General features: G+C 40.7%; 1 protein-coding gene across 1 annotated transcript in view; it reads left to right on the top strand.

The window, feature by feature from the left end:
* Positions 1 to 23,019, top strand: part of DMGDH (dimethylglycine dehydrogenase) — a 64,798-nt gene that overhangs the window by 27,781 nt on the left and 13,998 nt on the right. Inside the window, exons 8-14 of the mRNA XM_021697676.1 lie at positions 4,365 to 4,534; positions 5,260 to 5,413; positions 7,110 to 7,275; positions 7,744 to 7,874; positions 9,122 to 9,339; positions 11,300 to 11,457; positions 14,246 to 14,305. Coding sequence (XP_021553351.1) covers positions 4,365 to 4,534; positions 5,260 to 5,413; positions 7,110 to 7,275; positions 7,744 to 7,874; positions 9,122 to 9,339; positions 11,300 to 11,457; positions 14,246 to 14,305 — 1,057 coding nt within the window. The remainder of the gene's footprint in view (positions 1 to 4,364; positions 4,535 to 5,259; positions 5,414 to 7,109; positions 7,276 to 7,743; positions 7,875 to 9,121; positions 9,340 to 11,299; positions 11,458 to 14,245; positions 14,306 to 23,019) is intronic.

Below are 23,019 nucleotides of genomic sequence, written 5' to 3'. Positions count from 1 at the left end.
ACCAACCTGAAGGCTCTTTGAACTCTGCCCTTTACGGTTTTTTATGGAGGTTTCATTACATAGGAATAATTGATTAAATCATTGACCATTGATGATTGACCTTTTTTTTGATGATTGAACTTCTTGTGACCAGCCCCTATCCTGAAGCTATTTAACCCCCCAAGTACCTCTCACCCCACCTTGAGCCATCTCATTAGCATACAAAAGACTATGAATTCCAGAGGTTATTAGGAGTTCTGTGCCAGGAAATGGGGACAAAGACCAAATATTTATTTTTTATTAAACCATGACATCCTTGTCAAAAGTCAATTCACATTTATGTATGGGTTTATTTCTGGACTCCCAATTCTATTCCATTGATCTATAGGTCTGTCTTCATGCCAGTACCACACTGTTTTGATGACTGTAGCTTTGTAGTAAGTTCTGAAATTAGGAAGCGTGAATCTTTGTTGTTTTTCAAGATTGTTTTGGCTATTTTGGGTCCCTTAAATTTTCATAAAATTTTTAGGATCAGTTTGTCAATTTTTGCAAAGAAGCCACCTAGGATTTTGATAGGTACTGCATTGAATCTGTAGATCAACTTGGAGAGTATTGCCATAACAATATTAAGTCCAATTCATGGACATGGGTTGCCTTTTCATTTATTTAGGTCTTTTAAAATTTCTTTCAACAATGATTTATAGTTTCCAGAGTATAAGTTTTATACCTCTTTTGCTAAATTTATTCCTAAATCTTTATTATTTTTGATTCTGCAATTGACTCAGTCATAGAATTTTTGATTTAGTCAACAACTATTTGTGGATCATTGGCCATGAGCCATGCTCTGAACAAGCAGATAGTATCCCTAGCCTTATTATATTTGTACTTTAATGGAGCATCTATTACTACTCACCAAGGAAATTAGGAAGTTGCTTTCTTTAGGACACCAGTTACTGATTATCTAGAAATTGTATCTAATTGCATGGGGCTGATGTTGCATTCTTACTCTGATTGTTCTGGGTAATTTTCCCAGATTGTAGACATTGGGAGTTGGATAGGGAAGATGACAGGCGGGGGACGGGCAAAGTACCTTCCTCTCTTTGACAGATTTGGTCTGAACCAAAAAGGACTTCTTGTTATCTAAAAGTTGGGATTGCTAGGATTTTTTTTTATGTAATATTGAATGCTCACATTGGCTGCCCCTCCTGGCTTACATCTGTGATCATTCCCTGTTTCTGGAGGCCAGTGGTTTTCATACCTGGTTGAGCAGCAGAATCATCCTATGGACATGTTAAAAAAGAATCTCAACCTTGTGATTAGTCACTTGAATGTGTTTCATCCTCCTTTACATCCTATCTGTGAAATTCCTATTTGTCAGGAGAACCCATGAAGTCGTGTTGAATCAGAAAACCAGGGATCCCAAAAGATTTTATGCAGATCCAGGGATCTGCATTTCAATGTTGTCTGTTATTCTGGTACAACCATTCCAGAGAATTTGGGAAATTTGCAAACTGTCTACATAAATGCCAGTGTTCTTTTACCTTACTCACAGATTATCCTCAGTCAAGGCTGTTTTACTTTTGTTTTGTCACAATTCTTTTTTTTTTTTTAATATTTTATTTATTTATTTGAGAGAGAGAATGAGATAGAGAGAGAGAGCATGAGAGGGGGGAGGGTCAGAGGGAGAAGCAGACTCCCTGCTGAGCAGGGAGCCCGATGCGGGACTCGATCCCGGGACTCCAGGATCATGACCTGAGCCGAAGGCAGTTGCTTAACGAACTGAGCCACCCAGGTGCCCCAGTTTTGTCACAATTCTAACAAGGTTTTCTGCTTCTAGGTAACTGACACCATGCCCCCAAAATGTTGAATTGATTGTATTGAAATGAATCTAGTTTTCTTGGCTTAGAACAGATTATAAACAGCAAATTAGAGGAGGGGAGAGTGCTATAAGACGTAACATCTGACAGTGTAACAGAGCTGTCATACAAAGCAGACACAAACACTCAAAAAGCACAGGAGCTGGGCCATTTAGAAGAAATGGGCTGTGCAGATTAATGCCAGCATCAGAAGAACCCAACTCTCCTTTCCTCATCTAGTTCCCTTCCACTTCCCCTTCAGACGTTAGTTCCTTATGAAAATCTTATCAACTGGGCACAGGCATACTCTGTTGTTGGTTATACAATGACCCAACAGCCACCATGTATTGCTTGCCTGCTCTGTGCTTTTCAATGCCATGTCAATGAATTCTCTCTTGCTCCATGCTTATGTTTAGCTCCTAAGCCAGGGGCTCTCAGTAGATGTTTCAGAATACTCAGTTGTGTGGCATTTTACATATAACTTGTTAACGGGTAAAGAGCTGAAGTTTGCAAAGGATTTACCTTTAGAAAATAAATTAGACTTGATTCAGGATTATCCTCAATGAACAGCGCTCTGCCCCGTTTATTAGCTCATACACATTGTTCAAAGGGAAAGAACATAATGGTGTGGCAGTGAGACCAAAGCAAACACAGCACAGCCCTGGCTTTGCCCAAAGAGTCTGTCAAGAATGTGACTACTGTCTGTCACGTGTGTCTTGGCTGAAAAAAAAATTGAGAACCAGTGAAGAAATAAAGTCCAATAATAAGGAGTGTACCCTGGGGTCAGATGACTGAGTCTGGGTCCTGAATCTGCTCTTTATTAATGTGTGACCTTATTTAACCCCTATGTGGGGGCTGGTTTTCCCATTGGTGAAATAAAATTATTAAAGAATAAATCAGCATCTAACAGTACATGTTAGATGGAAACAATACCTGGCAAAGAGCAAGTGTTCAATAAATGTCAATAAAACTTTACACAATTTCAGGTCTTATAACAGCATCTCTAGCTCTCAAAAATGACGGCTTTTGTATATCATAGATGTACCTGGATGAGTGAATTTGGGGGGGGGGGTCTGTGAAAAAGTGTTTACAATACGCAATGAAATAGTTTGTCTTTGACAATATTATTACATATGAAGAATACAAAATGCAAGTATGGATGCCCCCCAAGCAACACCACTGGATGAGTGAATTTTAAGCCTATATTTAATCATTTTTATTGCCTTCTTGAAACTTAGTGAAATTGTTTATGGGTGATTTGGATGACCCATGTCACTTTTTAAAATGATTCAGAGAAGTATAAATTATTGCCGTCTTACTCTACTTGAGAAATATCCTCATAACAACTTTAGTCATTCTTTTTTTTTTTTTTTTAAAGATTTTATTTATTTGAGAGAGAGAAAGCATGAGAGAGCACAAGTGGTGGAGAGGGAGAAGCAGGCTGCCCATCAAGTAAGGAGCCCAATGTGGGGCTGGATCCCAGGACCCCAGGATCATGACCTGAGCCAAAGGCAGACACTTAACCGTCTGAGCCACCCAGGAGCTCTAGTCATTCATTTTTATAAAATAGCCAAACTGGTATCTTGTGGGGAAAGTTAGTTAACATTTATAGTCTTTGCTAAGGTTCTCCCAAGCTCTCAGAGTGATTCTGGCTGTTGGAATCCATTTGGGATACTGGAATTTCTGGTATTTTGAGGTCTGCTCATGTAGCTCCTTTTCTTGGTCATCCGCCCATGACTTTCTGCTCATCCAATTACTCAGATGCTTCTCTTGACCTAAACCACAGATAAACCTACAGGAAAGTCCTTCATTACTAGAGTGAGTGGGTAGAACTGCATGCAGCCAGTGTAAAACTGTGATTCCTTCATCTCAGATCCAATTATCTGCCACAGTCATGTTCTTAGTTTTAAAGCATCATCATATAGAAATAGAAAACAAGCCCACCCTTGCCACCAAGTGACCCATTTGTTGCAAAATACAAGGGAGAGTGGTCCTTTCCCTCTCCTCCCCACAAGTCCCTGGTTGAGTGCCTCTTGCTCTGAATGCTTCTGAGATCAAGGTTCCAGGTCCCTGCACAGAGGTCATCGCCTAAGGGGGCCTGAACTAAATTGAGTCTGAGAAGAGATGCATGTGCCCCTGGGCAGTGCACAGTTTCTCCTGCAAGCTTCCTATCACTCAGGATAATCCTAGCTCCAGGGGTCTGAGAAGATAACAACTAAGCCTTCCTCTTTGTTTCCTTTCCTCCATTTTCCTAAAGTGAGCCTCTTTCCTAGCTAAGAGCTGAGGCTATTTTGCAGGTGTGCATCTCTTGAAACTATGGAAACAAACTAGCTATCAAGTCAGGTCCCTTTAATCTGGATGCCTAAACATGTATTTTTTTTTTGAGGAAAAAAACTACATTATGTTGTCGAATGTTCTAAATAGCACAGAACACTCCAACTTGGAGGACCTGTAAAATAGTTGGACATGTTTCATTATCTGAAAACTACATATGTTAATAACAGTGTATTTATCTCTGTATTTTGAAAGATATGGCATAATCCATGCTGGCGGGGTAGGGAAATATCTCAGTGACTGGATCCTGCACGGAGAACCTCCATTTGATCTGATAGAATTGGATCCCAATCGCTATGGCAAATGGACAACAACTCAGTACACTGAGGCCAAAGCAAGAGAGTCATATGGATTCAACAATATTGGTAACGTGCAAATTTACTATTGTCTACAAAGTGTGTATAGAATTGACTTGCAGTGCCTCTGATTCTAGTTGCTTGCTATTCTGTGCATTGTGGTAGGAGTACTTAGGGATTCTAATAAGCACTATGCCTTTAAGACACAACAAGGAATCTATATGAACGTGTATATTTAATGTGTAGAGTGAATCAGCGATTTTAAGTTCTAAATCCACTTTTACTTTATCCTTGGATTGTTATATAAATGACAATTTGGTTTTTTTTACATAAATTTTTAAAAAGATTTATTTATTTATTTGAGAGAGCGAGCGAGCAAGCCAGGGGGAGGGGGAAAGAGAGAGGGAGAGAGAGTCCCAAGCAGACTCTGCGCAAAGCCCAGAGTTTGACTTGGGGCTCCATCTCAGGACCCTGAGATCATGACCTGAGCCAAAACCAAGAGTTAGTTGCTTGGCTGACTGAGCCACCCAGGTGCCCTTTAACATTATTTTTTAAATTGCAGTGTAGTTGACCTACGATATTATGTTAGTTTCAGGCATACAACATAGCGATTTGACATTTGTATACATTGTGAAATGGTCACCACAAGAAGTGTAGTTACCATCTTTTACATAAGTTTCATACACATATATGCTTCTGGATGTTAAGAACTGTGTTTTCTATTTTTTGAGTGCCTTCAAAATTGTTTATAGTTTTGGTTATGTGCTATTTAGGTACTAGTTTTCCTTTTTCAGTTGGTTATCCTAAAGAAGAACGATTTGCCGGGAGGCCGACTCAGCGAGTCAGTGGGCTTTATAAAACCCTGGAGTCTAAGTGTTCCATGGGGTTCCATGCAGGCTGGGAGCAGCCACACTGGTTCTACAAACCGGGCCAGGACACTCAGTACAGGTAAGTGAATGACATAACCTGCCTGTGGCTCCGAATGTAGAATGAAATTTTGGAGATGGAATGGAAGGACATAAGAGAAATGCTGTCCCCTGCTCCAAGTCACTTCACCCCATTCCGAAGAGCGTTGAGCCTTTTCCTACAAAACTTATTTTCTGGCGGTGGAGGCATTAGTCTATCCCATGTGACATTGGCTCACATCTAGGACCCCTGTGGCCTCCAGAGTTCTACAGCCAGCTCAGGTGATACCTCCACTTGGCATTTTCCAGGAGCTCAGAGGAACCTTCCCCATCCCCTCTACATCCCCACCTGGCTTCAGTTGGCTCCTAAAGATGTGTCCTGGTTTAGGATGCCTGGTCAAATCCCATCTAATGGAAATAGTATGGCAATATGGATTTTCTATTGATCAAGGAAGAGCTCATAGCGACAGCTTTCTAGTGTGTGTGCAGTGAGTCACGTAAATTATATGTACCGTTGATAAATTAAGAGGAAAGATCATTTCCTTAGCATTTGACATTAAGCTAAAGCATAAAGCATCCCACTAAACAATTCTCTGAATTCCTCTAAAGCTGTTGCCACTGTTGTACTTGGATTATACACCATTGTTGTCATTTGGGATTAATAGTGATTATATATTTTTTCTCATAAGAATCCATAAACCAAGAGAAAACAAATAGCAAATGTAGAAATTGTTATCTCTCACTCACTCTTTTTTGGACTTGTCATTTTGCTTATTTAAGCAGGTTTTGATGTCTACTTTAAGACCAGATCTAAATGGTATAAAGGATAGTAGAGGCCCAGTTGTTGATTAATGAATTTGGGCTCAGTAGACAGTTAGTCTAGAATATCTGGGGGCAAAATACTGGTTCGGTTTTTCCTAAATGACTCAGGTAAATGCCCGATCTGTTCTTCACCTTTGCTCTTTGGATCTGACCTGTTTCTTCTATTATTTTAATAATTAAACAACTGAAAACTCATTTAGCAGACAGTTGTCTGTTCTGTGGTTAAAATACCACATTAGAAGTCAACTTTATCAAGTAGAAAGGTCCCTGAATGAATCAGTAGACTTTTGTTCCTGGCCAAGCTCCGTCATTTACTAAGACAAAAGCCTTGGAAAACACCTTATGCCTTTTCTCTGAAAAATGAAGATGCTGGACCAAGTCCTTGCTTATTCTGGGTATGGACCAACAGCATGAGCATCACCTGTTAGAATGCAGAGTGTAGGGCCTCACCCCAGACCTGCTGCATTAGAATCTGCATTTTAACAAGTGCAAGTGATTTGTAATTGCATCCAGAAGCACTGGACAAGATCGCTCTACCCCAGTATATTCTGATTTAATTAGGTCCAAAAAAATGTGATATTTTTTACATGCTCCCCAGGTGATTCTAATATGCAACCAAGATCAAAAAACTCAGTACTGGTAGACTTCTATGCTTTCTTCCAGATATGAGAGCCCACATGTCCTAACTTAATTTCTAGTTAATTAATACTATGTCGTTCACTACAAAATGGGTCAAAGGAATAGAAGAGTACCTTTAAAGAATCAGTTTCTACCATATGTGTATGATTTACAGAACAGAACTTTGGGTTGTACTTTTTTTCCCAAATGGGATTTTCTAGATTACAGTGTTTAATAAATATTCTGTAATTTTTTTGAAAATGAATGACAGCTGTTTCATGACAAGCATTGTGTTTCAGGCCCAGCTTTCGCCGCACAAACTGGTTTGAGCCTGTAGGATCTGAGTATAAACAGGTTATGCAAAAAGTAGGGGTTATTGACCTGTCACCATTTGGCAAGTTTAACATCAAAGGCCAAGACTCTGTTCGACTGTTGGACCATCTCTTTGCAAATGTCATTCCAAAGGTAAATAACCTTATATGGGTACAAGGTTCAGGATTCTGGTCTGCTTAATTCTCTGTCCTCTCATATTTTTTTTTAATTAGTATGTTATTTTAGTCCACCTAATGATTTCTCTATGAATGCCGGAGCTCTTCAACCAACCATGAATATTCTAGCTAATTTTCTAATTTAAATTTTGTTGAACAAATTATCATCCAAGGACCTTATGACTTTGCTAAATTGTGTCAGTAGGGAACTGCAAAATTGACTCAAGTGTAATTTTTATGACAAATAGTTATAATTATCGTTGAAACTAAGAACTTCAAAATTAATCTTGGGTCTAGGTTTAAAGATAGTTCACACAATTGATATAAATGGTAAGATTCAAACGTTTTTCATTGTTGACACTTGCATTTTTATTTCCATGTTGTGTTAAAAGGATACATAAGATTTTAATTGCATCCTGAGGTAATTTTTAATTCTTTTGTGTAGGTGGGTTTTACAAATATAAGTCACATGTTGACACCAAAAGGTCGAGTGTATGCTGAGTTGACTGTTTCTCACCAAACTCCTGGGGAGTTTTTACTAATAACTGGTTCCGGATCTGAACTTCACGATCTTAGGTAAGTATGCACCTAATAAGAAAATTTTATATGGATTATATACTGACTCAATCTTGCAGTGCGCTTTTCTTTTACCAATTAAAGTACAACTTTAATCTTAAACCTTATTGTTTCAAATAAATTTCATGTCTTTTATAGGAAATTATTTGAAGTGAGGGACCCTGTCCCCACACCCCTCAAAGGTAATCCATCCATAGGGTTTGCTGGTTCTAAAAATATTAACTCCCAATTATTAGACATCATCAATGTGTCAGAACTCTTTTTAGACATTATCTCAATTAATTCTCTTAATAGATATATCTGCAAGGTCTATATTATTCCCATTTTCATGTGAGAAAACAGAAGTTTGAGTTAGAGTAACTTGCGTAAGCCACTCCTTTTGATTCTGATGCCCATGTTCAGTCCACTTCAGTAAGCTGCCTCCCTGGGTTATCTTCCTCCTTCTTCATGCTTTTTGCTCTCTGGCCCAAAGCTAGATTTAAATCGTTGACTTGCCAGGTCAATCCTTCACATGAGTCTTTGGTCTATGATTTAGTCTACTATCAAATCTGTAGTCTTTAATATTCCAAAAATATTTCGAATCCTGTTGTTTAATAAATGTCTTACTCTGAGATTCTCACTATGATTGTAAAATGATGCAAATTATACCGTCCAATCCAAGATGTATCTTAGTAGCTTAGCTTTGTGTAAATTCAGATGATCATTTTATGTAGCTCCAGGGACTCTCAATAAATTATAAACAAACCCTAAAACTGGGTTCCAATAACTCATCAAGACTTAGAAATTGAAACTAGTCTTTAGAGTTTGTATTGTTTCCTTTTGATCATCAAAGCAACTATGTGTCTGGTGGCAGGCACATTATTAACCTTTAGCAGCACAAATGTGCCTCCCATGTATAGGTATTAGAGAAAATTTGGGTTTAAATTATTTCTCAAAGATTGAATCATTAGTTTAAATGCAATAGGGCTGTCACTATTTAAAAGAATTATGTGGCAGGTTTAAATTGAAGGATCCTTCTCTACTGTGAAAAATTATCCCCAAATTTATAAGTGGGTGGTTTAAAGAGAATCACTTAACATCTCTGGGACTCAGTTTCCTCAACTTAAAAAATTAGGTTATTATACAAAATGACACTCTGGGGACTTCCTGGTAATTCTAGACACAGAGCATGTCTTCAGAGAATTAATATGTCACCAACATGCATTATTCAAGCAAGATTTAACACAATGTTTATGACTCAAATGCAGATGGATTGAAGAAGAGGCAGTCAACGGTGGATATGATGTTGAAATTAAAAACATAACCGATGAACTTGGAGTCCTTGGTATTGCAGGGCCCCACGCAAGAAAGGTTCTTCAGAAACTGACCGCTGAAGATCTTAGTGATGAAGTTTTCAAGTTTCTTCAAACCAAGTCTTTAAAGGTTTCAAACATTGCTGTCACTGCTATTAGGATATCTTATACTGGTAAGAATTGGAAAACAATTTTCTAAAATTTAAGAGAAGGTCTCTAAAATTTAAAAGAAGCTAGCCCAAATGAACATGAGCACATGCATGTACACCTGTGTGTGCGCATGCACACACACACACAAACACGAATACACTGACTTTTGTCAGTCTAACTATGGAGGAAGATTTCTCCTGTCCAACTCTTACAATAATTCTGTCTATTCACTCCTAGTCTGGGAGAGTCATTTCCCAGATTTCCAATTGTTGTTCTAATCCCATGGCTTCTTATTATTTGGAAGGGTAGATAAAAAAGTTGGAAGAGGATAGCTGTTAGAATAGTTGGAAGGGCTGACAGCATGTTCAGGTCAGCTGACTCTTTCTAGGAACATTCAAGATGGTCTCCCATAGAGGTGCCTGGGGGCTCAGTAGGTTAAGCATCTGCTTGTGCTCTCTCTCTCTCTCTGTCTGTCTCTCTGTCAAATAAGTAAATTTTTAAAATCTTTAAAAAAAAAAAAAAGATGGTCTTCCATAGATAGAATCTCTCAGAGACCTTCTTAAATGTATCAGGCACCTCTCTTCAAGTATTACCATTAAGGCTCTTTTAGGGAAGTCTTCTTATAGCACCTAACTTTGTGCATTGTATGTGTTTGAAATGGAAATAAATGAATGCTCTTCAGTTCCCCATTGGTGCTGTGGGCTCACTTCCAACTTTCTCTAGCCCTCCGTGTTCTTTCATAGAAAGAGTACTTGGTGGGGGCGCCTGGGTGGCTCAGTCGTTAAGTGTCTGCCTTTAGCTCAGGTCATGATCTCAGGGTCCTGGGGTCGAGTCCTGCATCGGGCTCCCTGCTCGGCGGGAAGCCTGCTTCTCCCTCTCTCACTCCCCCTGCTTGTGTTCCCTCTCTTGCTGTGTCTCTCTCTGTCAAGTAAATAAAATCTTAAAAAAAAAAAAAAAGAGTACTTGGTGCCCAGGCATTCATTCAATTACATGTTACTCAGAACATGTTCTGGTGGTGTCCTGGAAAAACACATCACCATCAGCCCTCAACACTGGCGAACAAGGAGAACATACATAAAGTCTGAAGGCTATAGTTCTTCTCTGGGCTTCCACTGTCCACTTTTCCCATCCTTCTTTCACCTGACCTTCGCAGAATGGTGACTAGCATAAAACATAAGCAGAATAAAAAATAAACCAGACTATTTGGGTTGGGTTTCATTTCCTTTGGTTTTTGCCCACAGCTCTCATGGTGACTAAAAGGGCCGAGTGGGGAAGAAAAGGGGTGTGGGGGGCATTAGAGTTAATGGCTGTCCCACAGTGAAGACCATTTGAATAATTGTCAGTGCCTATATTTTTAAGCCTTGTGATTTTGGGGCAAGGAATTGGGGGTTGAGGTTTCTTTCTTTCTTTCTTTCTTAATTTAAATAAAGATTTATTTGTTCATTTGAGAGAGAAAGCAAGAGAGCAGGAGCAGGGGGAGGGGCAGAGGGAGAGGGAGAGAGAATCCACAAGCAGACTCCCCACTCCCCGCTGACCCAGGGCTCAATCCCAGGACCTGGAGATCATGACCTGAGCTGAAACTAAGAGTTGGCCGCTTAACCGACTGAGCCACTCAGGCGCCCCAGGGGTTGAGGTTTCTAAACCTCAAATTCCTTATCATGATAAACTATGCCATGCTAATTACTCACTTAATATCATGAAGCTGAGGTCAAGGGTCCAGATTAATTCCTATATTAACATCTTTCTGTGTCATGAGAAGATGTGTCCTAGATATCACTCTGTGTGTGGGAAACAGGATGGGGCATGAATGCATCTGTGGTATGGCAGTCTCCTTTGCAACTTTTCTGTGAACTGGTCTTTTAAAACTCAACCATGTCTATATTATATAAGTGGACTCTCTGCATTTATTTGTTTTAGCTAATGTGCGTTAGACCAGGTGACCATTGCTCTTACTCTAGTGTGGTACTTGTGGGTTTGTTTCAGGTGAGCTGGGTTGGGAGCTGTACCACAGACGAGAAGATTCTGCAGCTCTCTATGACATTATCATGAATGCAGGCCAGGAGGAGGGAATCGATAATTTCGGAACATACGCCATGAATGCATTAAGACTGGAGAAAGCTTTCAGAGCCTGGGGGTCAGAGGTTTGAAACGCCAGCATCTTCATTACAATTTTGTTTATTGTGTCCGACTTTTGTGTAAGGGCGAGTTTTAATTGCATTAACATCGGCTGACTGTTATGTCAGAAATGATGTGTTATTAGATAACTTTATTTAATTAAGGGAAGATGTTTTTCTCCTTCATTGGCTCCCAGTTGAAAGTTCGGTGGGATTATGACACACTGTTTATTCTGCTTTAATTCCTCCTGCTTGGCAGAGAGCCCTGGACATCCATCTCTGACTGTGTGTGGAGCTGCGGCTCTGGGGGCCTGCTTACCCCACAGGATAGGAGGGGCGCTTTTCAAATTCTTCTTCCTCTGTCGCCTTGCCCACCCTCACTTTCTGCTTATGTACCTTTTGGGGAAATCACACCGAAAGGTGTCTTTCTGAGGAAGAGAGTTGGTGATCTAGGATATGTTGGTCCAGCTTGCTTCCACCACTGAAAACGGGAACGAAGGGTTTCTGTGTGGAGAGTTTCACACCATTTTCATAGGCATGATTTATTTTACTTTCAGCTCTCCCTGAAGAAGTTATTATTGGTGATTCTTAGGCAAGGGGTTTGGAGTTGGGGTTATCTAAATTATCCCTGTTCTATACACAATCGCATTGAGAAACAGTAAACTTGGTCCAGATTACACAGAAGTGGCCAAACTCTGGTTCAAACTCTGTTCTGTTTTATCTCCATTGGCAGGCTATCTCTGGACCCCATCATTTTTTCATATTTCCTTAGAAGTTGTTTCTTTGAGTTTGAGGCCTGACAAGTGACATAAAGGATAGTAGTAAAGGATATACTTCAGAGTGGGGTCTCTTGGGTTTGAATTTATCCTCCATCACATATTAGCTACATGGACTTAACCCTCCAGAACCTCTGTTTACTTTTCTATAAAATGAAGATTATCTTTTTTTTTTTTTAAGATTTTATTTCTTTATTTGAGAGAGAAAAAGAGAACACAAGTGGGGGGTGAGGAGGGGCAGAGGGAGAGGGAGAAGCAGATTCCTCACTGAGCAGGGAGCCTGATGCTGGACATGATCCCAGGACCCTGAGATCATGACATGAGCCGAAGGCAGATGCTTAACCGACTTCGCCACCCAGACGCTCCTAAAATGAAGATTCTCTTTCTCCTACAAAGTTATCAGAGATATTAGATAAAATTCCTAGCATGTAATGAATTTAATTGGAGGGCAAGGTGGGTTTGAAAGCATAGACAAGGCCCTTGGGACATCCAGACTGTGGGCAGAAGCAAGTGGGCTTCCAGGTGCAGAGGGAGCTTCCAGGAGCCACTGAAAGAACCAGGGCTTTGGCGCAAGTTGCCATTTTTTTTGTAGGAGAGGCGCTGTATTAGGGGATTCTCAGCCTACAGCGAGGGCCTTCGATGGGGCTGCCGCAGGGCGAGAAACAGAGGACAGCTCTATCCTCACACTCCTCAAGGAAGGAAGCAGCAGATGCAGCCTTTGGGAGTTAGCCATTTCTCCACCCTCCTGCCTTCCATTTTCTCCTCCTTGCTCTCCCCAAGCCTGACTCCGAAAAGCGCTTCTTCCTCCCACGTCCCTCTGATTTCCCAGCAGTGCCGGCACGCCCTCTAGTGGTGTCACAGCAATCTTCTGTGCTTTGTTCTCATTTTTTTCCTAGAGAAATTCTGAAACTTTGAGCAGATAAAAAAAAGTTTAGAGTTGCTCAAATTGATTAGGAAGTATGAGAGACCAAATTTTGTATCATATAAAACAAGTTTATATTACTCATCTGATTTATATGAGTGCTATGTTGTCTTTTTTAAAAAGTTTGGCTACTTTTTATGGAGTTTCAACCAGTTCTCTTGGTGCAAAAGGGAACAGTAATAAAACAAACAAAATCCAGTAACTTCAGATCTAGTCCCAAAGAGTGGCTTTAGCTTCAACTTAAAGTATATTGTAATTACTCAACCATATATGAAAAGGCTGAGATTCAATCTCTGTTTCCTTTTCTCTTTCTTGAACTCTGTCGAAGCCATTTTCCTACCATCTGCTTTCTCCTCCGCTTGTCCTGATTCCTGGCTAATTGTAAGATAAGAATATTACCTAATAACTTTTCAAGACCTAACTATGTAACACTATTATATAAGAACGTATTAGAGTCTTATTTTGGGGAGGATCAGCATGTCATGGTATCCCTCAGATATTTATTAGTAAAAGAGCCATGGGAACAAACTGAATTTTAGGGTCTAATATGCTGTTCCAATGATAATACTTCCTGACGGGCTACATTTCAATTTTAGATTTAAAAATTACTTTAAAGACCAGTCTATAACTTTCCTTTCAGAATCTATGTTCAAGGGCGCCTGGGTGGCTCAGTTGGTTAAGCGACTGCCTTCGGCTCAGGCCATGATCCTGGAGTCCCGGGATCGAGTCCCGCATCTGGCTCCCTGCTCGGTAGGGAGTCTGCTTCTCCCTCTGACCCTCCCCCCTCTCATGCTCTCTGTCTCTCACTCTCTCTCTCTCTCAAATAAATAAATGAAATCTTTAAAAAAAAAAAAAAAAAAAAAAAAAAAAAAAAAAAAGAATCTATGTTCAAAATCCAAAAGTGTTTCTCTTCCCTAAAAAAAAGAACATATAAAGGTGATGTTACTGAAATGATTTCCACTCATCTAAGATTTAAAATGTGTCCAGGGGCATCTGGCTGGCTCAGTTAGTAGAACACGTGACTCTGGATCTCGGGGTTGTGAGTTCTTGCCCCATGTTGGGTGTAGAGATTACTTGAAAATAAAATCTTTTTTAAAAATGTGTGCTTCCCTTTTAGATGAACTGTGATACAAATCCTTTGGAAGCCGGACTAGAATATTTTATAAAGCTCAACAAGGTATGTTTATATTCCAAAGTGTTCTTGAAGTAATTCTTAAAATTATGAGGCTGTTTTGTGACAGAGCCATGCTTTAAAATATAATCAAGTGTGATTATAGGACAAATGAGTTGAACATAAATACTAAGCATTGCTCAGGTGCTTTGTATTGAGCTTCTGTCAAAATTAGGTATCAGTTCAAACTATTGCAGTGTGCTTGTAGATGTAGGATAGCAGAATCCAGCAACTTTAAAGACTAAATCTAAATTCTGGGATAAAAATTACTAAGGAGAAGATGTCAGTAGACATTCTTATCAATCCTGGTGATTTGTGAAGTCACACGTTAGCTCATCAAACATACAGCATTAATTTTCTCTCCCTGGGTGCTCACAGCATAAAGCAGCCTCCCCTCAGCAGATCTATCCATCTGCTTATTAGGCACTTTTATATGTAAGTGCAACATTTCAAATGTGTTCAGCAGAAAATGGGTATTTACTGAGAAGCCAATACAAATATGATAACTGATATTAACAGTCCAAAGGGAATCCCTACATTAGTAGTTCCCAAAGTGTGGGCCTCAGACAGAGCATCAGCATCACCTGGGAGCTTGTGAGAAATGCAAATTCTGGAGCACTTGGGTGGCTCAGTTGTTGAGCGTCTGCCTTCGGCTCGGGTCATGGTCCCAGGGTCCTGGGATTGAGCCCCACATCGGGCTCCCTGCTCTGCGGGAAGCCTGCTTCTCCCTCTCCCACTCCCCCTGCTTGTGTTCCCTCTCTCGCTGTGTCTCTCTCTGTCAAATAAATAAATAAAATCTTAAAAAAAAAAAAAAAGAAATGCAAATTCTCAGATCTCACCCCAGACCTGCTAAGTCAGAATCTCTGGGACTCAGGCCAAGAAACCTGTGTTTTAATTAGCTGCAGGGGATTCTGATGCACCTAGTTTGAGAAGCACCATCCTACATAATTACTGTGGGAAAGCACATTTATCACCACCTAAGTCATCTGTACAAGTCCTAAAGTTCTAAATGAAGTGATCCTATTGTTATGGACTGAATGATTGTGTCCCTCGAAAATTCCTCTGTTGAAGTCCTAATCCCCATGTGATGCTAGTTGGAGGTGGGGCCTTTGGGAGGTAATCAGGTTTAGGTGAAATCATGAGGGTGGGGTCTCCACGATGGAATTAGTGTTCTCACGAGCGCGGGAAGATGCGGAGCTCGCTTTCTGTCCGCATGGTGAGGCCACGGCGATAAAGTAGCTGCGAACCAGAAAGAGAACGCTCACGGGGGAGCTGAATTGGCCGGCGCCTCGGTCTTTGACTTCCCAGCCTCCAGAACCGTGAGAAATAATTTCCCGGGGTTAAAGCCGCCTAGTTTGTGATATTTCGTTACAGCAGCCTGAGGTGACTCAAACACCCACCGAGTAGTGTCTTAGTTACTGGAAAAGAACTTAACAGCGATGCAGTTAGTGGAAGTATTGGAGAGGACAACAGCTGCTGCTGTGGGGGATACTTGTTAGAATTCCAGAAATAAACTGTCCTGTTGAGGTGCCAGTAAGCGAAAGTAAAGGCCGTTTTCCCATTCTGTGGAACTGTGTGACCACATGCATATGAACCAGGCGAAGGAGACTTTTTTTTTTTTTTAAGATTTTATTTATTTGCGAGAGAGAGAATGAGAGACAGCATGAGAGGGGGGAGGGCCAGAGGGAGAAGCAGACTCCCTGCCGAGCAGGGAGCCCGATGCGGGACTCGATCCTGGGACTCCAGGATCATGACCTGAGCTGAAGGCAGTCGCTTAACCAACTGAGCCACCCAGGCGCCCCCGAAGGAAACTTTTTAATGCTCCTGCCTCAAGTTCCCAAATTCTAAGCTAAGCTGTTAACATAATCATGTATATTTATAGTATTAGGTTTTAGGAAAGAGAACCTCCTTAAGGGTTTTAAAGGGAATATCTTTCTGTACGTTTTCCCTATGACTTTTATTTTTATGATGTACCATCTGCCTCCAGACCAGAGAAAGCAGGTGCTTGGAATTTGGGCAGACCCTTGCAGCAGATTGCTCCTTCTGATAACAGAAGTCTTGGTTTAGCTGTTTAAAATAAGGATAAAAATGGCCTGACTCTTGAAAGCACTAAAGTTCTGTTGTTGGTCACCAATAGGTAAATAGATAACTGACTCTCTTGCTTCACAGTGTTTGGGTATTATTGTTTGGGGAGAAGGCATAGATAAATGAGCTCTTTGTGTTGAAATTGGGTTTTTGAAACTCCCTTTATGATTATAAGCAGGTGTGGATTGTGTATTTATTAGTTCCTTTAAATTATTTCAATAACCAAAGCCCAGCTCGGAACTAAGCTGTTTAACAGATAATGATTTTGGTTTATGGTACGCTTTTTATGATTTCTGAATTGTTGGTTCTCATCTTGGTGTCACAGAGTTCATTTCGAATGCTGTCATTGGGTGAGGGTCCATGTAGCCCAAGGACATGGACCTAACTGAGCTAGTCTCTTTCAATTATGTGGACTCGGGTGGTTAGTGGCTATTCTAGTGACCCTAGACAATTTCCAGGACTGGCGACTAGGTCGAATCTACGTTGTGCAGATCCAACACGGTGGTTTCACAACAACTCCACCTTTGTTTTGTAGCAGTCTACAATATGAAACAGGCTTCTGAAAAACATTGTAAGCTAACCTGTGTAACTTAATGATTCCATTCTGTGCCTAAAAACAAAAATGTTACCAGTCTGGCTTCATACTGCATTATAAAGAATATATAAGGCGAGTTCAAATTGCTTTGGAAAGTTAATGGTCTATGAAAACTGAAGCAGTAGCTAAGACAGAGGAATGTTGATATTCCATAAATATACCAATAAAAACAAAATTTAAGAAAATCCTGGTATTTTACAATTGTTTAAAATCCTTTTCTTTCATTCCCTTTGAAGCAAATGTATAGAATTCCCTGCTTGGGCCTTAAGTGTTTATAAGCCCTAATAGGAAGAAAATTACTATAGGACACAGGCTGTGTGGGAGCAAGGAGGGCCCCCAGAGACGGCTCAGTACCACCTTGTTTGAGGGAGAGGAAACAGAAGCACAGAGAGGTGAAGTGACCTCTGACCTCACCATAGAGTTTTCTCACCCACCACTTTCCCCAGGAAGGTCCTTTCCCATTCTAGGCTGATCAGCCTTGAATGAATAATTGCCCAGCCATGTTTTTCTGGCAACATAATCCTAAAATATGCGTGCATTACATTTTATTGATTTTTTTTTTTTTTAAGATTTTATTTATTTATTTGAGAGACAGAGAATGAGAGACAGAGAGCATGAGAGGGAAGAGGGCAGAGGGAGAAGCAGACTCCCTGCCGAGCAGGGAGCCCGATGCGGGACTCGATCCCGGGACTCCAGGATCATGACCTGAGCCGAAGGCAGTCGCTTAACCAACTGAGCCACCCAGGCGCCCCATAAGCACACCCATTTTATTGATTAATGCCTCCCACAGTCATGTTTTTGTTGTAATTGATTTCGTATTTTATGGTAGGATCAGAGTAGCCCCTTTAGCCATACTCAGAAGGAAAATGGGTGGCTGAGGAGATGGGCCATCAGGCCTCTTTAGAGGGAACTGTGTTCTTGTCAAAACCGGTAGGAGAGTAAGGAAAAAAAAAAAAAACGGAGTACTGAGAAATCTTAGATGGCCAAGGAAGACAGTGCATGGTACTTGCCGGCCTCACTTCTGAGAGTTGTTTGAGCTACAGCCTTCCCGTGGCGTGAGCTAGGAGCATTCTCCTTCCTGGTCAGCATTGAGGAAGTACTATTTATTAAACACCTGGCGAGGCCGCAGGTCTAACAGTTGAAGACCTAACTCCTGATGGCTCTCCAATCTCAGGAGGCTTGAAACGAATGGTATTTCAGGAACTAAAACTGTAGGACACATTGTTAATATTCTGAAAGGATCAGTGGGCGCCCGCATGGTCGTGTAGCCATACACAACAGTGCCATCTTGTGGAGAGTCAGCATAGCGCCTGGAAAAGAACCACTAACCAGAGCTGTGATACAGGCAAAAAGAATTGAATAGATACTTTGAAATCTCCTCAACTAAAATCCCTTTACCTGAAACAACTTATATCATCGCTATTAAGGGTATTGTAATTCCAAAAGAAGCTGCTACTTCGGAAAAATTAGTGGTTCTGTTTTTTTGTTGTTGTTTTTTTTTTAGTTAGAAATAAAGTGCATTAACCACGAGCAAAAGTCAGCTGCCTTAGGATGGAATCATATGTAGTATTGGAATTTTCCTCTTGGAAATACTGAATCTTTGTTCATTTAGAGAGAATCCAGCCAAGATTCAGAGACTGAAGTACAAATATAACATGTTTAAGAAGATTAGGAGAATTTTTAAAAGATATCCTCCATCCCCAATTTCTTTTTTTTCTCACTTACTGTATCATAGGCTTCTAACCAGTAGAAACAGAATAAAGTGATGATAACTGATGTGGGAAACAAAGGCAAAAGAAAAATTACTGAATTTCCGTACTATCTACAACCCATTGACCAGTCCTTGAAATAGGCAGAGTGACCTTCCTCTAGGGACTCAGCTGCCTCGATGTTAATTCTTTGCTAAGGGCAAAAGGCAATCTTAGCCCAACCTCCAGGACCCTGTATGTCTACTTTAACATATAAAAATTCCTTTGGAAACTTCCTTTATCTCTACCCCCCAAGATACATGTTGGCAATCATCCCCCAAGCAAATGATATACATCTGAAGGGTCTCATGACTGAGGTTTTTTTTTTTTTTTTTAAGATTTTATATATCCACTTGACAGAGAGAGAGCACAAGCAGGGTTAGCGGCAGGGAGAGGGAGAAGCAGACTCCCCACCAAGCAAGGAGCCTGATGCGGGGCTCAATCCCAGGACCCCGGGATCATGGCCCAAGCCGAAGGCAGACGCCTAACTGACTGAGCCACTCAGGCACCCCTCATGACTGAGTTTTTACTAAACAGTAATAAATGACCTTTTCTCAACAATAGCTAGCCCCGTCAAGGGCCTGGAAACCTTGCTTCCAAAATTCCTTAGAGACTTATGCTATCCCTAACCCCCTCCCAACTTGAAAGTATATAATGGGCCACTCCTCATGACCCCAGTACAGCTCTTTCTGACCACGGGTTCTGTCCCTGTGCTTTAATAAAACCACCTTTTTGCACCAAACACGTCTCAAGAATTCTTTCCTGGCCGTCGGCTTTGAACCCTAACATCTTTTCCTACATCAATAACCACAAGGTAGAAGTCAGTGTTCATAGAAAATACAGCGTTTCTCTTTGAGGAAAAATTATTTAAAGCATAACTAGTAAGCAAAACACAACAAAAAGAGGCAAAACATCACCAGGCTTACTACATTCTTACAATTCAATAAGTGTTAACATTATTAAAACATCAAAGTGGAAATAAATCACTGTTCACAAACAAGTTAGAAAGGAATTTCTAATGCATGGTGTAAGTATCCAACTCTGGGGAAATTTTAGGTATTATGGTAATAGGGATTGAGGCAGAAAATTTTCAGTGACTCTCAGTCTTGGCTGTACGTTAGAATCATCAGGAGTATGTCTTTTAAATCATATAATGCTTAAGAAATCTGAGGTTCATGCTGCAACACAGATCAATTTAAAAATCTCTCGAGGTAGTGATTCAGGCATCAGTGTTTTGTTTTGCTGTTTTTAATTCCCTACGTAATTCTAAAGAAGGTTGAGGGGACTGTGTTAGACCAGCGCTTTTCAGCAGGCTGTATATTACCATCATGGAGAACTTCTTAAAAATTGCCCTACCTCCAGTGGTTCTCAAGTGTGGTTCACAGACTAGCAGCACCCGTGTTACCTAGGGATTGGTTAGAAATGCAGGTCATTGAGTACCATCCCCAAATCAGAAACTCTGGCGATGGGGCCCAATAACCTGTTTTAAGAAGCCCTCCAGGTGGTTCTGATGCTCGCTCAAGTTTGAGAACACTGACCTACCCCAAACCATTTGGATGAACTCTGGGGGTAGGGTCTGGGTTCCTTGGTTTTATTAGACAGTGAAGATGGACAACCACTCTCTTAGTTCTTTAGCCTTACTCCTGCTGTGCTCCGGTCAGTAAACAGGAGAATGGCAAGACAGGTGGATTGGTCAGAGGAAGGTGCTATAGAATCTGTAGTGAATTGGAAGTAAGTCAATCTGTGCCCTCCTCTGGCTAGGGTGCAGTTAATATATTCTGCCCCAAATCTATGTAGCTCTCTTTCTTGTGCACGTGCATTTTTTTGTTTTTTGTTTTTTTTCTTTAATTGAGCAGTAAATGAATTTTTTTAAAAGGTCACCAAATTCTAGCTGCGTGGCCTTGGGAAAGCCATTTAATTTCATCTTGCTCCTGAGACTGCTAGTCTATAAAATGAGGGCTCCCTTATAAGTCTAAAAACCTATGAAGTACCAGCTAGCCGAGTAGTTGAAGACCCTGGTATGGTATCCATATGAATTGTGACATTTAATTAAGCCATCCTTATTCTCCTACCCATTTCCATTGCTAAATGATAAAGGAAAAACCAAAGGAAAGAAAAAAAGAAGTAAAACCTAGGCTGAGAGAGAGTTTATCATTCATGAAACATTTGCCGAGAGTATATCAAGCTAACAGCCATTGAATCAGTATCCTCATATACATCCAATTTCTGATAGGAAACAATACTCTGTTTCCACCCTAAAAGCTTAAATGTGCTGTTCAGCTGCCTGCTTTAAAATTTGCAAGTCTATGGAACCCTCATCTAGGAATAAATTGAAGTAATTCTTTAGATTGCTTTTATTATATTTTAATTACTTTTTAACAGCTTAACTAAACATGCAATAAATGGACATATTGAAAGTGTGCCATTTGCTAAGTTTTAATGCAAGTATACATGTGTGAAACCCTGACCACATTGAGGATGGTGAACCCATCCCTCATCCCCAGAAGTTGGTTCAGGCCTCTTTGCAGTCCCTACCTCCCAACCCTCCCTACACCCCACCTACTCCCCAAGGAACTTTTTGTCACGATACACCATTTTGCATTTTCTAGAGTCTTATATGAATGGAATCCTACAATACATACTTTGGTTTTGGTCTTCATTCTTTCACTCTGGCACAATTAGTTTGAGACTCATCTGTATTATATGTATCAATAATTCCTTCCTTTTTTTAAAAAAAAATATTTATTTGACAGAGAGAGACACAGCGAGAGAGGGAACACAAGCAGGGGGAGTGGGAGAGGGAGAAGCAGGCTTCCCGCAGAGCAGGGAGCCCGATGTGGGGCTCGATCCCAGGACCCTGGGACCATGACCCAAGCCGAAGGCAGACGCTCAACGACTGAGCCACCCAGGCGCCCCAATAATTCCTTCCTTTTAATACTAAGTAGGTTTCCATTGTGTGTATTAGCACAATTTGTTTATACACTCGATGAACTTTGGGGTTGTTTACAGCTTAGCAGTTTTCTCTTGGGTAGTTATCTAGGAGTGTTATGGCTGAATAAAGTGGCAGATGTATGTCAACATTTTAAGGAACTGTTGCACAAAGTGGTGTACCATTTTATATTTAATATTCCCACCAGCAGTCCATTAGAGTTTCAGTTCCTCCACCATATCCTCACCAAACACTTGTCATGGGCAGTCCTCTTAACTTCGGGTACTCGATGAGCTAAGCAGATGGGTCTCATGGATTTGATTTCCTCAATGACTTGATTTTGAAAATCTTTTTATGTGCTTGTACACCATTTCTGTGGCCATTGGATGGAGAATAAAGAGGTGTGAGTGACAGGAGGAAGATAGGATGGAGACCGCATGAGGGAGTGTATGTGAAGGGAGTGGAGAGGAGGATCCAGGATACTGATAACGAACAGGGAAACATAAAGGTGCAAATGGGAGATTGGAAGGACTTGTGGTGTTAAGGGGCTGTGGGACAGCCAAGTGACAGCTGAGCACATAGGTTTGAGGACCTCTGCTCTGAAAGCATGGATTTGGGTCATTAGTATATAGGTGGTAATTAAAGCCAGGGGAGTGTTGGGAACCCCTCTTTTCTAGCACCTTATACTTAGATCTGTCCTGGTCCTTGGCACATCCCGTAATACTAGCTGCCTCAGGTAGACTGTGAGCTCCTTGAGGACAGGTGGAGAGTCCTTAGGGCTAGCACTGTGTCTGGTAATTAGTAGGACCTCCGTAAGTATTTGTTGAAGGCTGTGAGTTACGGCTCTGCCACTTGGTTTAGAAGTAAACAAGTTGCTTAACTATCAACACTTCAGTATTCTCATCTGTAAAATGAAAATATCTGCCTCATAAGTTTATTAGAGGAGAAACAGAACATTTGGTACCTCAATACATGTTAGTTTCTTCCATCTTACTGAATTGAATCTAAAAGTATCTAGGGAAAAGAGCAATAGAAAAAAATCCTTTGAATTTTTTTGAAGACCCCAGCAAGAAAGATCTTGGATCCCCTGCTGAAGCCTCCTTTCTTTTTTTTTTTTTAAAGATTTATTTATTTATTAGAAAATGAGCACAAGTGGGAGGGGCAGAGGGAGAGGAAGAGAGAATCCCAAGCAGACTCCATGCCAAGTGCAGAGCCTGATGCAGGACTAGATCCTATGACCCATGAGATCACAACCTGAGCCGAAACCAAGAGTTGGATGCTCAACCGACTGAGCCACCCAGGCACCCTCTGAAGCCTCATTTATTTATGGTTTTCCTGCTTCCTTTAATAATTACTTTGCATT

The sequence above is a fragment of the Neomonachus schauinslandi genome, chromosome 7 (genome assembly GCF_002201575.2).
Source record: "Neomonachus schauinslandi chromosome 7, ASM220157v2, whole genome shotgun sequence".
NCBI classification, from domain to species: Eukaryota; Metazoa; Chordata; class Mammalia; order Carnivora; family Phocidae; genus Neomonachus; species Neomonachus schauinslandi.
The sequence above is the reverse complement of the archived record's forward strand: the minus strand, read 5'-3'. Positions and strand labels throughout refer to the sequence as shown.